At 43.0% G+C, this 15,649-nt stretch overlaps 1 protein-coding gene across 2 annotated transcripts in view; it reads right to left on the bottom strand.

Moving 5' to 3' along the window:
• megf6a (multiple EGF-like-domains 6a) overlaps positions 1-15,174 on the bottom strand; it is an 84,805-nt gene extending 69,631 nt beyond the window's left edge. For both annotated transcript variants that reach the window (XM_023841472.2, XM_072713465.1), the window contains exons 1-4: positions 14,732-15,174; positions 13,961-14,095; positions 12,204-12,313; positions 5,920-6,036 (exon numbers count right to left, since the gene is read on the bottom strand). In XM_023841472.2, coding sequence (XP_023697240.2) covers positions 5,920-6,036; positions 12,204-12,313; positions 13,961-14,095; positions 14,732-14,820 — 451 coding nt within the window. In that variant the 5' untranslated portion in view covers positions 14,821-15,174. The remainder of the gene's footprint in view (positions 1-5,919; positions 6,037-12,203; positions 12,314-13,960; positions 14,096-14,731) is intronic.
• Positions 15,175-15,649: the final 475 nt, after the last annotated feature.

The following is a 15,649-nucleotide window of genomic DNA, read 5'->3' as shown; positions in this document are numbered from 1 at the left end:
TATATTCTGAAATCTGCAATCAAGGCAAAAACAAGATCAAATATGTTTCAGCCTTTATCTGGGTAAAACACTACTGCTGGGCCCAAACATGTTTGGAATATCCACTTGGGTCTACGTGGTAAAGCAGGCCAGACGCGGACTGTGAAACATCTCTTCTGCTAAAGATCTGCAGCTGGAGATGCCGACTCCACACAAACCATCATGTGATCTCCAATGACTTCAGAGGGGAGCAATCCCTTAGGGCTGTCTAGCTTAACAACATTGCTGTATTCTCACACTCCGTTATGTGGTACTGGGATGAGGACACAAACCCCACACTCTAAAGGAACAGCCCGATACTGGCTAGTTTACTGGCCGTCCCTAGTATCCAGGCCAGAGTACTCAAAAGAAGGGTTTATCAAAATGAATAAAAGAAAGGAAGGAGTAGTAGACACTAAGGCCCAGGCAGATAGCAATAGTGTTTTATTAAATATCATTAATAAAACATAGCAACTGCTAATGAACAGGTAAATAAATATAGACATTTTTAGGTCCACCATGTCTTGCCTGCCATGTCCACCTCACCCTCCTGTCTCCTCCCTGGTGTGGCCCTAACAAGCCATGTCTGTTACTCATTAGTCTTGCGTCTCGTGTTGATCACTCCCAGTTGCCTCTTGTTAGCTCCTTCGTTTGTTCCATGCACCCCAGTCCTGTGCACCCCAGTCCAATCACTGATGTCAACCCATCCTGTTTCCTTGGTTCCAGTCCTACCCACTTTTGACCCCTCGCGGTCTAGTTTGTTTCCGTTTTGTAAAATAAACCCCCTTTCTGAACACCTGCCTTCGAGTCCTCCATCCCATTTTGTTGTGAGGAAATGTCTTTATCCACAAAAGGCTGACAAAGAATCCATCCTGTATTCAGTGAGCCTGGACATAAATGGGATTAAAGACTCACAGATTGGAGCCCCCTGGTCATTGTGTCATTCAAAGTTTGCTTCAGAAAGAAAAACAAAGCAAGACAAAAGCCAAAGAGCTCAGGTGCCACTGCCATTTCCTAAACCGACTTAGATTTACAAGCAACTCGAAGCTTCAGACCCATTTGTATATTGACTAGAGAAGTTGGAGTCAGGTTCCTTGACTGACGGGACTATAACAGAGACCCTCCTGGAAGTTAAATCAGTAAAGCCTCAGAATACAAGCCATGCTATACTACTGTTCCTTTACTGGTCAAGCTTTTTAGATGGAGCTTCAGAGAGTTTGTACCCTTAGTGGTAAAGGCATGATTTATGGCTCAAAGATGGAACACTCATCCCTGAACATCTGCATGCATCTGCACTGCTGAGAATCCGTGCAATAACTGCACATCGTGTGGGTTTCTGCTGCTCTTTCATTCCACAATCTTCTCTCTTCTCTTGGGAAGAAACATTCCTGGTCACACCAGCCAGACAAACTTTTATTAGCAAAAAGGGAAATGGACTATGTACAGTAAATTATCATCAGATCAAGATTCCTCCTTTTATCCTGCTTAAAAAACACCATTGATCACATTCCAGGATTTTCATTACACTTGATTTTTTAAATAACGTTTTCATAACTGAATGACCAAAAAAAAACCTGATGAGAGATTATCAGAGAAAAAGCTCTGAGTTTTTGCTGTGGTCGGCTGCCTGCTTTGGCATTGATTCTCCACTGCTCTTGACCGAGACATTGCCTCATAATGCAGAAATAATTTCATCAACAGAACAGCTAAAACAATAACAGCTTAAGAGGGTTTTTTCAAAATGCCCAGTATGCCAGATGGCCAGTCCAGCCTTGGAGAGCAGCAGTGTTTCACTCACATGTAGCCAGTCACCTACTAAGAACAGGGGCCTGTATCACGTAGCAGGATTTCTTGCTTAGCCAGATAACTTGTCAGGTTTAAGGTAGTCTGGCCTAAATTTAAGTGAACAAAAATAAAGTCCATTTTAACTATGGTATCTTAAATCCGACAAGTTAGCCAGCACAGCAAGAAATCCTGCTTTGTGATACATGCCACTGGTCCCTAGTGGCATGTATCACAAAGTCACCTTTCATCCTCAATTATTTACACAAGGTCTTTCAACATGATAGGTCAATGTCTTTAAGTGCAAGTCAATAACGTCATACTGATAATGACTTAAGCTAGACTCAGCTTGGGCCTGTCATGTGAGCTGAGATGTAGCTTCTGCAGGTTTCCCAGTGTCCCCTCTGATAAACTAATCCCTCCATCCATCCATCTACCCATGTGTCCTATTTGGGGTCTGGAGCCTAAGAAATTTACAGATGAGAGGAGGCCATTCGGCCCATCAAGCTCGTTTGGGGAGAACTTAACTAATAGCTCAGAGTTATTAAAATCTTATCTAGCTCTGATTTAAAGGAACCCAGGGTTTTGCGCTACACTAGCAGGAAGATTAATTATTCCATACTCTAGCTACACGCTGTATAAAAATGTGCTTTCTCGAATTCATTTTTAAATGTTCTGCTAATCTCCACCTCCGCCTATCCCAGAAGCTATGGGTGCGAGGCGGGGAACAACTCAAGATGGGGGGCCAGCCCATCACAGGGCACATTCACACACCGTTCACTCACACATAGACACCTGTGGGCAATTTGCTAACTCCAATTAACCTCGACATATTTATGGACTCTGGGGGGGGGGGAAATATAGTAACTAGAGGAAACCCTACGATGGCACGGGGAGAACATGCAAACTCCACACACAGGGAGCCATGGTGGGGACTCAAACCCTGGTCCCAAAGGTATGCGACAACAGTGCTTAGTACAGTTTAGTAGACACAATGGGTAATTTGGCTAAAAAAAAAACACTGTACATTGATAAACACTGTATGAGAGGTTCTAAAGCCCCTCTAAAATAGGCCTAACAATACCCTTGTGCAGTGCTATTGCACCATTGTGAAGCTGAAATATCTGAAGTCAATCATGAAGCAAGGAGCATCTGTACTGGCAAGTTATTGTTTGATTTGTATGCTGGCACTGCTGATCTAAGATGGGGAGACCGACGCCTGAAGGAAGAGTGGCGGCCAGGCACTGCTCCATTATGAATTTCTTAAAGATAAATTTGAGAACAAGAAAATTTAAAAGGACTTTTAAGAAACAGAACTAAGGAAACAGTACGAAACAATGGATGAAATACAAAACTAGCCCTTCTTAGACACTCAGTCACCTCGATCTGGGCCTTAATTACATTCTAAAAACACATTAGAGCAGTTGTGAAATAAGTGAGAATGATTACCTTTTAAACACACAACTAAACTGAAACCCAAGTAATTAAACGACCAGTATGGCTATTGCATTATTTGTAACTGTATATTGAATTTCAGAGCCCCAAGCAGCATGTCAGCATATCATGTGATTTAACTGAGAAAAAAAACTTTAAAACGAATCTGTGCTCGTTAAATCCTGTATGCCCATGTGTATAATTTGTCAGACATGTATTCTGATTTCGGCCATAGGGTTGTGGTTTTGAAAAACACCTGCCTTATTCATTAACTTGCATGAAGGTCCCAGACCATTCGGGCTATGAGGACAACCCTGGGAGTGATTTCCTTATTGGGAATCTGATCCATCTCCGCCACCTTCAGCTAATCCACCTATTACCTGCCACTGCCCGGGACGTGAACAGCAATATCAGGCTAAACGCAGGGTGGCCTTGGCATGTGGTAGAACTGCAGCGTTTCTGAGACGACACACATCGAATATATGGTTTCCCAGCTTGCGCAGAGAAAAGTTGAGTATGGAGGTTTTCAAAACCACAAAATACAAATAACTTGTCAGACGATGCCACATCAGAAATGAAGCTGCCTTCCAGACTTGTAGAGTCATGGATCTGGTCCCAGCTTTAGAAGTCTAGTTTTTTTGGGAAAAAACAATATTTGACACGCAAGAACACATTAGACATTCATAAAAAGGAACAGGAACACTTAGGCCAAGTGGATTAATTAGCATCATGTTATACTCATTATACTCTAATGATTCAAAAAACAGCTGGGAAAACTGCTGAAACCCCAGTAACCAATTAGAGTCCCTTTTTTTAGAAGAGTCGGGGGATTCTGCTTCAGTCTTGAAGTTAAGAAGCAGCTCATTTTACCACACAAGAGCCAAAGTCAAAAACAAACAAAAATTCACATTGCACCCCTTTTGAGCTGGATCTGCCCTCCCAGAGTGATGGTGGATGGGCTAAGAGGTCTTTCTTTATGTTTAGATACGCCGGTGTAGCTCCCTCTGTGTAACAGCCAAAGTCTCAAATCTCCGATTCGATGCCGGTGTGGGTAATTCAAGGACAGAGGGACATGCAAGTACCTGGACGGGTCAAACTAGCCATGCAGGGGTGATCGGTTCAGGCAATGAAACAGATCCCCAAAAACTGCACCAGTGGTTCTAAAGGCTAATACTATTAGATACTCCATGTTAAATACTCCATGATAGGAACCTGAATTGCGGTACCTCACCTTCGACATCCTAGAATGAGAAACTGTAGAAATGTAGAAACCTTGGTTTCATCACTATTTGTAGAATTATGCTGCTGAAGCTGTACTCTTCTTTATAACACTTAATTACGCTCCCTCGGTAATCCCACATTCCCCATTGTACTCTTCTGAGCCTCTCTTGCTATCGTTCATTTCATAATTGCAGTAGGAGGGGATACCAGCCCGGGAATTGAGATGTTATGTGTTCTAGTGCCAGTAAAACCAACTGGAACATGCCTGACCACAGGGGGACCTGTATCTAGAAGTTTCCATTGCTGAGGCTCTGACCTCGGCGGAGGACAGCTGATGGTACTGTAGGACCGCACCTTTTATCTTTTCACCCTGAACGTAGCCTTAAAAAGGGAAGCAGTTCCTCTGTTTCAGCAGGTAATGTTACTGGCTGTCAGAATCACCCACAGAAGGGAAAAGGATCAAATTCTACCATAAAAGCCCCCAAATTAGATTTAGGTAAATCACTTTAAAATGTTAGTTTTGTATCCTTAAATGGTTGCCAAGCCTCTTTTCTTATCTTCCATGTGACCAGTCACTATTCCACCCAGAACTGTACAGACTCATTTTATTATCATTATAGCCAATCAGGGTTTGTTTATGGTGGACCTGGAGAAGTGGAACCAAGGGTAGGATGAATGCCTGAGGCCTTCAGGTCATCAGCCTAGGGGTGAGAGGCAGTATCTCACGAGCAGGAACCCAGAGGCGAGAGAGAGAGCCCCCTGAAAAAACAGCCGCCATTGTCGATTTATCACCTGCGGCTCCTGGCCATAGTCAGCTCAAGTCATTACTGCCATTCGGTGTCTGGAACACAGTCAACCAATACAGTCAAGGATCCGTCACACAGCTCAGAATGTGCCAGCAGTTAACAGAGTTTTTAAATAACTTCTCGCTTCAGCCAAAAACCAGAAACTGACACTCGCACCTTCATCCTACATACCGCTCTAATCGTCCGAATGAATCCTCTTCTCAGCACTTGCCTCCAACAACGATATATCACCCAACCAGTCACTAAACCCATTTCATTATCAGCCACGATCACAAGACATTATTTTCCATTATTTCTATAGGTCAAGGAATCTACTTACACTTTTCACAAACTGGCAAATGTACTTTTTTCTCTCCTTTTTTTAACCACCTGGGGGAAAATACTGTAAAGTACTTTAGAAAGTATGCTCTATTAAATTACACGTGATTTACTGATTGATTGACTTGCAGGAGAGATGCCCAGACCTGTATAAAGAGGGAGACTGTAGCTGTGAGAAACGAACAGAGGTCACACATGTCTGGCCGAACGAGGGAAAAGTGCAAATCCATAAGCAAAGAGGAATTCTGGGGTGCAGTGAGAGGCTTGAACAAAGGGTCCATGAAGGTCTGAAGGACAGCATCAAGGAAAGACAAAGGGAAGAAATTTTAAAAAGGCTCACCGTACTGACAGCGGGGCCCGTCAAACCCTGGGGGGCATTCGCAGAGCTGGGGGGGGCCCTCCCCCTCCCCCTCCCGGCACAGTCCACCATTAAAACACACACCGCCACTGCAGACCGCTGGGGAGAGAAGAACAGAGGAGAGAGAATCAGGGCTGTGACTGCAAGGCCTGCACAGACCCCACGCCTGCCAGGGGTCTGCAGCCATCCTCACTGCATGTGAAAGTGAAAGTTACACATCCAACACCTGATTTACTGCATGTGTTGCATATGAGTTTGTACTGATGCCCTTAATCTGTTGCTTAATGCATTTATTACTGCAACAAAAAAAACATTCACAATATATTCCAGTATCTATAAGTAATGACAACCAGTTCTTTTTTGTTATAGCTGAAGAAATCTGCATCCAAATTAAAACAAGCAACTAGAGTATGACGGAAACATCAAGTAAGGAATGAGGATTAAATCAGGATTCGCATGCAGAGGTAACTCTGGTCATTTATCCAGGGCATTCTCTCCAGCAACACTGCCAGTGAAGACATGCACAAATGCATGTCAAATAGCTTGTGTATGTTTTCTGAATTTAAAAATAAACAAACACAAAGCACAATGCTGCACTGTTGCCTCACACCTCTGGGACCAAGGTCCGAGTGTGTGGAGTTGGCAAGTTCTCCCTGTGACATTGTGGGGCTTCCGCCAAGTGCTCTGGTTCCCCCCCCCCCAGTCCAAAAACATGCCCAAGTTGATTGGAGTTACCAAATTGCCCATAGGTGTGAATGTGCCCTATAGTGGGTTCACGTCCCATACTGGCTTGTTCTCTGCCTTGTGCCTATAGGCTCCGGACCCCCTGTCACCCTGAATACTTCATGTGGTTAGAGAGAGAGGTAAGGGGCGTGCACTGATTACAGCACGTCGCTGCACCCACCACGACAAACCACCGCAGGGGTGAGACCCGACAGCGGGGTGATACCTCAGCACCACACTAGTCCAAATGGACCAGTGTGAGTTTTTTTCAGTGGCTGGAGTGTCAATCCTGCCACCAACCCCCAAGTTATTCCCTGTAAGCTGGAGGACCTCCTTGCAGAGCTGGATGTAGATTAACGTCACACCCAGGAGGAAGAAAGAAAAAGAGAAACTGTATGACAAAAATGGATGTATGCAAAATGAAAGGCCATGTTCATAGTCTTAGTGATGTTTAGGGCTCCACTGAGATATGGTATAAATTATAGTTTAAAAAAAAGTCAACAGGAGATATAGTGAAGAAAACAGGTCATATGCACATTCACAGAGTATGAGCTGTTGACATTAGGATAATATAACTGAAGTTCCAACAACAAATTGCCTTGTACACACAAGTGCATGAACACACACGGCAAAGTCAGATTTGTGTATGTATGTGCACAGAGAAATTAACAGTGCTGATTTGACCCTCTTGGAGAAGTCATATAAATACCATCACTGTTAAATTAGCACTATCTATTTTGCAGTTCATAAACACACAGACAGAAGCCACCAAGCCCCAGAGTCACAGAATGAGATAAATCAATTAGGTGTATTTTTCCAGAAATTTTCCCGTATCAGGTCCTGGTACAACAGGAAGATAGTGAATCCACCCCTGTCAGCATGCTGATTAAACTCCATTCCAGTCATATCAGGCCATGTTAGGAGCGCGATGTGGAGAGAAAGGCCACGTCTACAGAAGCTGCCCATTAGTGTCCCCGCCCAGACTCAGAGGGCCACCTGCAAATGCATGTGGATGCGATTTATCCATCTTTTTGGAGCCCATCTCTAATGTGGGGTGATGGTCACCTGTGCAGGAGACTTCATGTCAATGCACTGCACTCATTCTGCTTCACATGCAAATCCAAAGCCTGCTTTGATGTGCTGGGAACTGCAAACCAAAGATTTACAGTCACAGCTCTCGTATAAAATATGAACGAAGTTCAGTGTTCTGACAAACATGAGTCAGATCTAGTCAGATTAGATCGACGTAAACCTTATTAGCACTGGGCAAGTGCTCTGAGTTGTGGAAAATGCAGAAGATCCCAGAAGGTCCTTTACATTCTTACCACAGTGCTGACCCTCATGGATCTCCTTCATCACAGCAGCTCCGCAATGTCAGGACACCAGCAATTATCAGTCTGCATCAAAACATAGTTCTGACTTATACCAACATTTGTCCCTGGGTAAGCTAACAGATGCTTCTCCAACAAACCTCTTCGCTTTGAATTGTGTCTAATATGTACAGTTTTTTTTCATCTGCAAATTTCAACTTCAGTCCACATAAGTAGCTTAGAATAATTGTTGCCAATAGTGATTGAATGCTAATTCAAACACATTATACCCATGAATAGGGAGGCAAGATGGGCTTCCTGGCAACGGCTAAACTATGATTCAGCTCCTTATTATTGCTGCCTTAATTCCTGGATTATTCTTTGCTTTGCGCATTTGGCCTGTTTCCCACTGAATAGGTGACAAAAGGAGGTCATTAGTGCACCAGCCAGTAACACCAAGTGGACACAGGGAAAGACAAATTTCCATGACGGGGTAATTTTGTCTTTCTTTCAACGGTTCGCAAGCTGGACCACTAACTCCAAACTCCAGTCTAAACATCTCCAGACAACCATCTGGCCTCATCCCAGACACCTGGCTGGGTTCTGGCATGTTCTCCCACACATCACACAAGTCTGAACTCCCAGAGCCCTGGACTGATGGTCCCAGTGGCAGACACGTCCACATCGCTCTGCCATAGATAGCCTGTTCGTTTTGGCAGGATGTGACCTGCTGACATTAACTTCCTGGTCTTTATTACTGCACGATAACGCTCACCATTTCCCCAACAGCTGAGTCACGGAAACGCAGGTCCAGTGGCCAGCAGAATGAGATTTCTTTTCTTCTTTTCATAATTGTGTTTATTGATGATATTTCAATACACTATTGCCATAGGATTTTAATGAAAAGCAAGCAGAATTTATTATTCTTGGCAATACAAGGAAGCAAGTAACCGAGACAGTATTTAATTCACTGAACACACAAATAATATTTAGATCTCAAAATATCGCCAGCCTTGACTAATGGAGCACATGTTCAACAGTGGACTCAAAAATTGTAATTCTTAGCATCTACGATCAGCTCAAAAACTTTGTGAAATTATGTTTTAATTCTATCATAACTCATTTATGGTTATTCTGAGCACTATATGAAATAGCTTCCAATGTGTCTCAGGAGTGGTTTGAGTAAAAAGAGGTTGTTTTTTTTTTTAGATGGTACCACAGAGCAAATTCTGGCCAACAAGAGGATGCAGAGGTTCCTTACAGTCGGCCAACCCAGCTGTCTTCATTAGGAGCAGTAGTGACACAGGACTGTAACCGAGCCAATTTCAGTCATTCCTGTTACTCAGCAACATGCCATGAAATTATTTTCTAACACATTGTGCCTCCAGCCATTACCCAGATTCTCTTCCACAACAGAGGCTTTATGTGTGCGGATTATCAGCCGACACAGAGGAGGAATGTCAACAGGTCTCACTGGCTCTTCCTCTCTGACAAAGCAGCTGTCAAACATTAGCATTTAGCAAAGATGTGTTTTTATACATCGAGAAGCTTTAGCTCGTAATAAACCATTCACCCACTTTCTGTAAGTATTTGTCCTATTCAGGATTGAGGGGGGGGTCCGGAGCCTATCCTAGAAGCTATAGGCGCAAGGCAGGGAACAACCCAGGATGGGGGGCCAACTCATTGCAGGACACACTCAGACACCGTTCAGACACACACCAGCAGGTAATTTGGTAACTCCAATTAGCTTCTGTATGTGTTTGGACCATGGGGGGAACTGGAGTACCTGAAGGAAACCTTACAATGACACAGGGAGGGACATGCAGACTCAACATACATGGAACCCCGGCGGAGATTTGAACCCAGGTCCCAGAGGTGTGAGGCAACATCTTAATAAACAATTTAACAAAAGCCTTAAGAAACAACAATATGATAGCCATTCTTCAATTACTAGCCTTACACCATAAAGACATCTTCACATTAAATTTCCATTCTGATCTCAACTCCAATCAAATAAAGCTTTATGATCTTCTCAGCCATGAATAATACACACAGTACAGACTCTCTTCTGAACCCATGGTGCAACCGTCATGACAGGACAGACCTCACAGTGCTCAAGGTTATATAAAGGCTATATACGTCGCACGAGATGTTTTCATTCTGATTTGTCATTCAGCATCTTATGCAAATCTAAACTCTGACCATCATATTTCAGCAGTGCCCACTACATAATGTACATTAATGAGCACTAAGATTTTAATAGTTTTGTTTCCCTGCTGCCTCCCTATTCCATCAGGCTAAGCAGCCAATTCCTGGTACTTTTTCTCTGTTGTGATTATTTCCCTGCAGTGAGCTTCCCCAGACAAAGGGCCACGCAATCAGGCACAGGCATCCATTCCTGTTCCAGGGTAATTAGCAGAGACTTCCTCTTGGTCCCACAATGATTTGGTTGCTATTCTGTGGCTAACAAGGATGACAAATGGATAGGTTCTTTGTCCCCAGCTGACTGAGTTGTTAGACCTTCTTGAAGGTGATCCTGCCCACCTTTGCCTCCAGTGGAACTTGGGGAGTCATCAAAAGAATGTAAGTCATAAGTTGACATGTCCCTTAGGGTCAGGGGCTTCACAAGCTCTGTCACTTCATCAAATGTAGGATTCATTTGCACTACAAAGACATCTGATGTTGTATCAATCAGGAAATGCAGTCATGTGCCTGGTCACGCTAATTAAAGGGTTGATCTGAATATATTCATAGCCTTTTTTAAACTTATTCTTATGTACAGTAATGACCAGGCCAAAGTGATTTCAAAATTTCAGCGGCACATCAGGAACATCAAACACGAAGCAACGGCCGCGTACCACGCTCAAACTGATCTCCCCCAGAGATGTCTCAGAAATGGTTTTCTTTAGGAGTCTGGTGTGTGTAGAGTCTAATGGAGAAGCCACCTGCCAAAATGTTTCATTAAGCTTTTTATGTTGAGTAAAGTGTTATCAAGGCACCTAGCCATTGTTTACACATGACAATTTCCAAAAAGAAGTAATTAGTTCAGCAACTTATGAAGCTTGGCCAAGTCTTATACCACACAGACAAAACTGTTTAACAAAGAGGAGAACAACTTCGAGAAAGCTGTCATGAAGGAAGAAGGTCTGTAATGAAAGCTGGACTTCAGGACAGTATAATCTATCCACTGTATAACCCAACGCTGTAACCTTCTAACTGACACAAAGAGGCCATTGAAGTTGAGGAGCAGAACCAGGAAACGCTCTTCCTCCAAATAGGGACGTCTTCCCTGCTGTGTGCAGCACAGGAACCTAACGTATGGCCAAAAGGTCACAGGAGGTCATGGTGCCTTGGAGCTCAAGTCATTTCAAATTCAGGTGTTTTCCAGCTGTTTAAATAGATATGATGTGGCTCGCTATATATATGCACATGATACGCACACTATAAACAATATAAATTACACATATACCTTGATTAATGTAACATGAATTTCATTTCACTTGATACAGCATCATTTTCAAAAAATGATTTTGATGACAGTAATCACAGCGAGAGCATTATGCACAGCATGGTGGTGCAGTGGTTAGCATCTGGGTGGGGTTTCCCTCTATGGTCCACAAACAGACTGAAGTGAATTACATTTGGCAAGCTGTCAGCGGGCGTGAATGGTGAGTGTGCCCTGCAATGGGATGGTACCTCATCCAGGGTTATTCCCTGCCTTAAGTCTCTAGCATCCTGCATAGGGCAAATGGAAATTAGGGTACGGATGGGATGGAACAGCATTATATCTGTAAGATGTGGGTATGACAGGAACTGTAAGCATACAGGCTAATACAGCAGCTGGGTGAGTGAATGGCCTTTTTAGATGAGTTTCCACCACATTGGACTTTGTCTTTCCACTCTCTGCATTCAGTGCTTTGTGGTTCAGTGTGAAACCTTACTCATAGTTAGGACAAAATCAACCCAAAAAAGTCCATTCTATACCTTCTCTGCACACCGACTCACTTCCTGCTTATCTCCACTGATAGTGCAGGTGGCTTTTATCACGATTTAGAACATGACAATGACTTTGGGAGGAAATCCATGGCAGATCTGCATGCTGAGATGCTTCTGTCTTAAAACTGCAACTTAACATTTGGTAGGTCTGCTACACAGGCAAACAATAGTGTGTAACTTGTGGGGAAAAGGGTAAATAAAGGTGTGAGCTGTAAGGAGGGTGTAAGGGAGACTTACGATAAAGACAACCCGGCTCTTCGTTGAGCTGGGACCACCCAGGGCAGCACCTGTAGACAGTCTGGTGGTCCTGCCTATAGACCTGCCTATAAGCTGTGTAGTAGACCATCCTGCGACAGAAGAGAAGACGCCCGCTCCATCTTGAGCTGACTGAGACTACTGTAAATTAATTATCCATCCATCCATCCATCCATCAATCCATCCATTCATCTTCTAACCAGTTATGCTGGTCGGAATTGTGGGGGGAGGGGGGGGGGCTATCTCAGGCACAAGGCTGGAGTACCAAAGACAGGACGTCATTCATTAATGCATCATGTCATAATGGACACCCTGTTTTTTCACATCCACCGGTACTGATACCGTTGAAAGAACCTGATGTGAATCTGTTGGCGAAGACAGAAAAAACGTGGAAAAATACAATACAACTTTAACGCAATCTTCTTATTTCCATGCTTTGTCATGCTAAAAAGATGACTGGCTATGGGGATGGAATGGCAGATTACACTGGGTCCAGACTTCCGATTAGTTAGCAAGTCTTTTCACCACTCAGCAGTAATTTCCAGTGCTTTATAACGTCCTGTTTACAATTTACAGACTATCCAGTCTGTCATAATTGAAAGTCCCAGGTTTGTGCCCCAAGAAATTAAGATTTTTTTGTATGTGTACAATGACAATTAAATACATTCTTCTTTTTCTTAAAATGGTAAACAAAGCAGAATTTTTAAGCTGTTTTTGGAAACTGCTGTGCTTTGCTGATGATTTTTCCTTCCCGGGTGAATGTACATTATTGGAAAACAGCGAGGAAGCTATGATGTTTCACTGACATTGAAACAGAGAAGAAGGGTCTCACATTCAAACAAAAGTTTTCCAGAGTGTGCAGTGTAAGGTCTGCATCCACTCACTCTCAGAACTGACCCACGCCTGCACCAATTAGAGGACTGCTTGTTAATTCTATTTCCCTCCAACTCCCAAGTGTCACGCTGTTCATTAAATGGTTTCTGTAAGTTCTCAGTGTTGGTCCCAGCGCTGTGATCATTCGAAAGAATTTAATTTTCCTTTGATCCAAAGTGGGGGTTGTGGATGGGAACTCTAATAATTGTCCCCCAACAAAGAGATCAATTTCCATCCTGGGTTTCCATCTTTCTCATCTCCCAGCAGGCTCTGGATTTGATTTCCCTGGCACGGGTCCGTGAGCACATCCCCGGCCGCTCAACTCGAACAATTGTTCGCAATAATCTTTTTAACCCCCCTCTCCCCTCCCAAAATTTCTGCATTGCAAATCTGAGCCATGACTGAAGCTTGCTGCCATTTCTTAAGCGTGCGGCAAACAGCTGAAATGTATTTTAACCCACCCAACCAATTCTGCTCCTAACTTCAGTCTCAGGATGGGAACAGGAGTCGGATTCAGACCAGGATTCGGTTGCCAGTGTAAACATGGGGGAGGAAGGTAGAGATGTGACTTTTTTACACACTAGACCTTTTACTGCAAAACACATTTTTTTTTTTTGCAGAATAAATACTTACAATTATTTCAAGTCCTAAACAGATATAACGGTCTACAGCTGTGGAAATTTTTTGCTTACTTGTTTTTTTTGTTTTAGAAAAGCAGAATTGCAGTTTTCAGGTTTTTTGTGTTCGTTTTGGGTGATTCACAGAGTGTTTTCCTTCTCAAATCATCATGACTAAGCGGAGTGAGACGGAGTAGACGGCCTGGTGAGCGGATGGCCGTGTCACACACACTCACAGACGGGGCTCACCTCCTCTTGTAGCCGACACACCACACCTGTCCTGCGCATCCCTGATGCTGCACTTTGACCATGCGCACGATGGCCTGGACGCAGGGCTGCGTCTGGGCCACCAGTGTCAGCTGTCGGGCAGCGCACACATTGGGCCTGCAGGGGGCAGCACATAGACCAGCAAACTTGTGGTCAAATAGAAATGGTTTGCCAAGTATACGTGTTAATACGCGTAGTTATACTGTTATAGTGTAGTTACGTGTAGTTATACCGTTAAAAACTATAGTTATGTTGGTCTGATAGCTTGTATTTCCTTATCAGAACGGGTTACCACTGTTAAAAACTATAGGTATTCTATGTTGATTGGGTAAATTTCCTTATTAGGGCACCTGGCCTCTGTTAAAAACATAGCTTATTTTGGCATCGTAAATTTTCTTATCAGACTATTTTACCCTCTTTAAAATATGCAGGTATGCTATTTTGATCAAGTATGACAGAGCATTGATGTAGCAATAAATTTGCACTACCAGTAGCCTATACTATTCTGAAGTAGCCTATATGTCAAAACGTCAGAACACCGGCAACATTATGTATCGTCACCCTCAGAGTAATGACCTGGTAATTATACTAAAAGCATCGGAAACTACACCTATAGACTTACATGGAAGGATTTGTAATAGCCATGCAATGTAAAATATGATTTAAAAGTGCAAATTAAAATGAATGACGAAAATTCTAAGAATGCACGGGCAATCTAAAAGAAGCATAAAACAACTTAAGTGACCTACTTACATGTCAGGCTGAAGGTTTCTTCCAGGACGAAACGCGCAGATCCCGTTAATTATGAAAACGAGAATTACAGCAGCCGAGTTGCGTCCCATTGCTAAGTTGCAGAGAGATGCCTTTGAGAGAACTTTACAGATTTCAGCATTAGTGAAATGCTGACGACGAGTTAAAACATATAATCTTCAGAAAAGTCACATTAAAGTATCAACATCTCCTTTTTGAAAATATCATTTAAGCTGCTGAGAAATCGATCCATAAAGGAAAAACAGTGTCAGTCAGAAGTCCAGTATTGCCGTGTTGTGCTTTGCCACCGCGGGATAAAACATTGATTTTTGTGACTTGTCCATAGATTTCAGAAAAAGCTCTTTGGGGAAATGCGTGCGTTTCGTTTAGCCTGCGTGTTAAGTGGTGACAGACCTCTTCGTTTGTCAAGGAAGAGAATGACACCGCAATCGCCTCCTTAAAATGGCTATAATGAAGAAGAATCCCGCAGGTTAAGACACACCCATTAAAAGTCTAATATTTTTCTTTCTTTTTTTGTTAACTTATCCGACTGCAGAGTTGCAGAGACCGTCAGTAGGCTAAAGGACAATCACTTTGCCATTCATCACCTGGACGATAATGACCCCGACACTAGTAACAGTTTTAAATGCCGTCTGAGAAAACTCACTCGCTCCTTAAAACGATACAAACACAGACTTTAATTTGTATTTAACCGCAGTGTAGCAAGTGCACTTTTTCTGTTGGGCAGAACATCTGCTGAAACCGAATTTATTTCTCTGCAAGTTGAAAATAATACAGGAACACGGGAGAATACATTTTTAATTTATTAATAATTATCATGAATTATGAAATACACATGGTAGGTGTCAAGGAGTGAGTATTAGAATAAATGGGACGAATTGCAAAATACTAAACTTGATT

The sequence above is a fragment of the Paramormyrops kingsleyae genome, chromosome 6 (assembly GCF_048594095.1).
Source record: "Paramormyrops kingsleyae isolate MSU_618 chromosome 6, PKINGS_0.4, whole genome shotgun sequence".
Lineage (NCBI taxonomy): Eukaryota > Metazoa > Chordata > Actinopteri > Osteoglossiformes > Mormyridae > Paramormyrops > Paramormyrops kingsleyae.
Note: the sequence above shows the minus strand (reverse complement) of the source record. Positions and strands in the feature narration are given on the sequence as shown.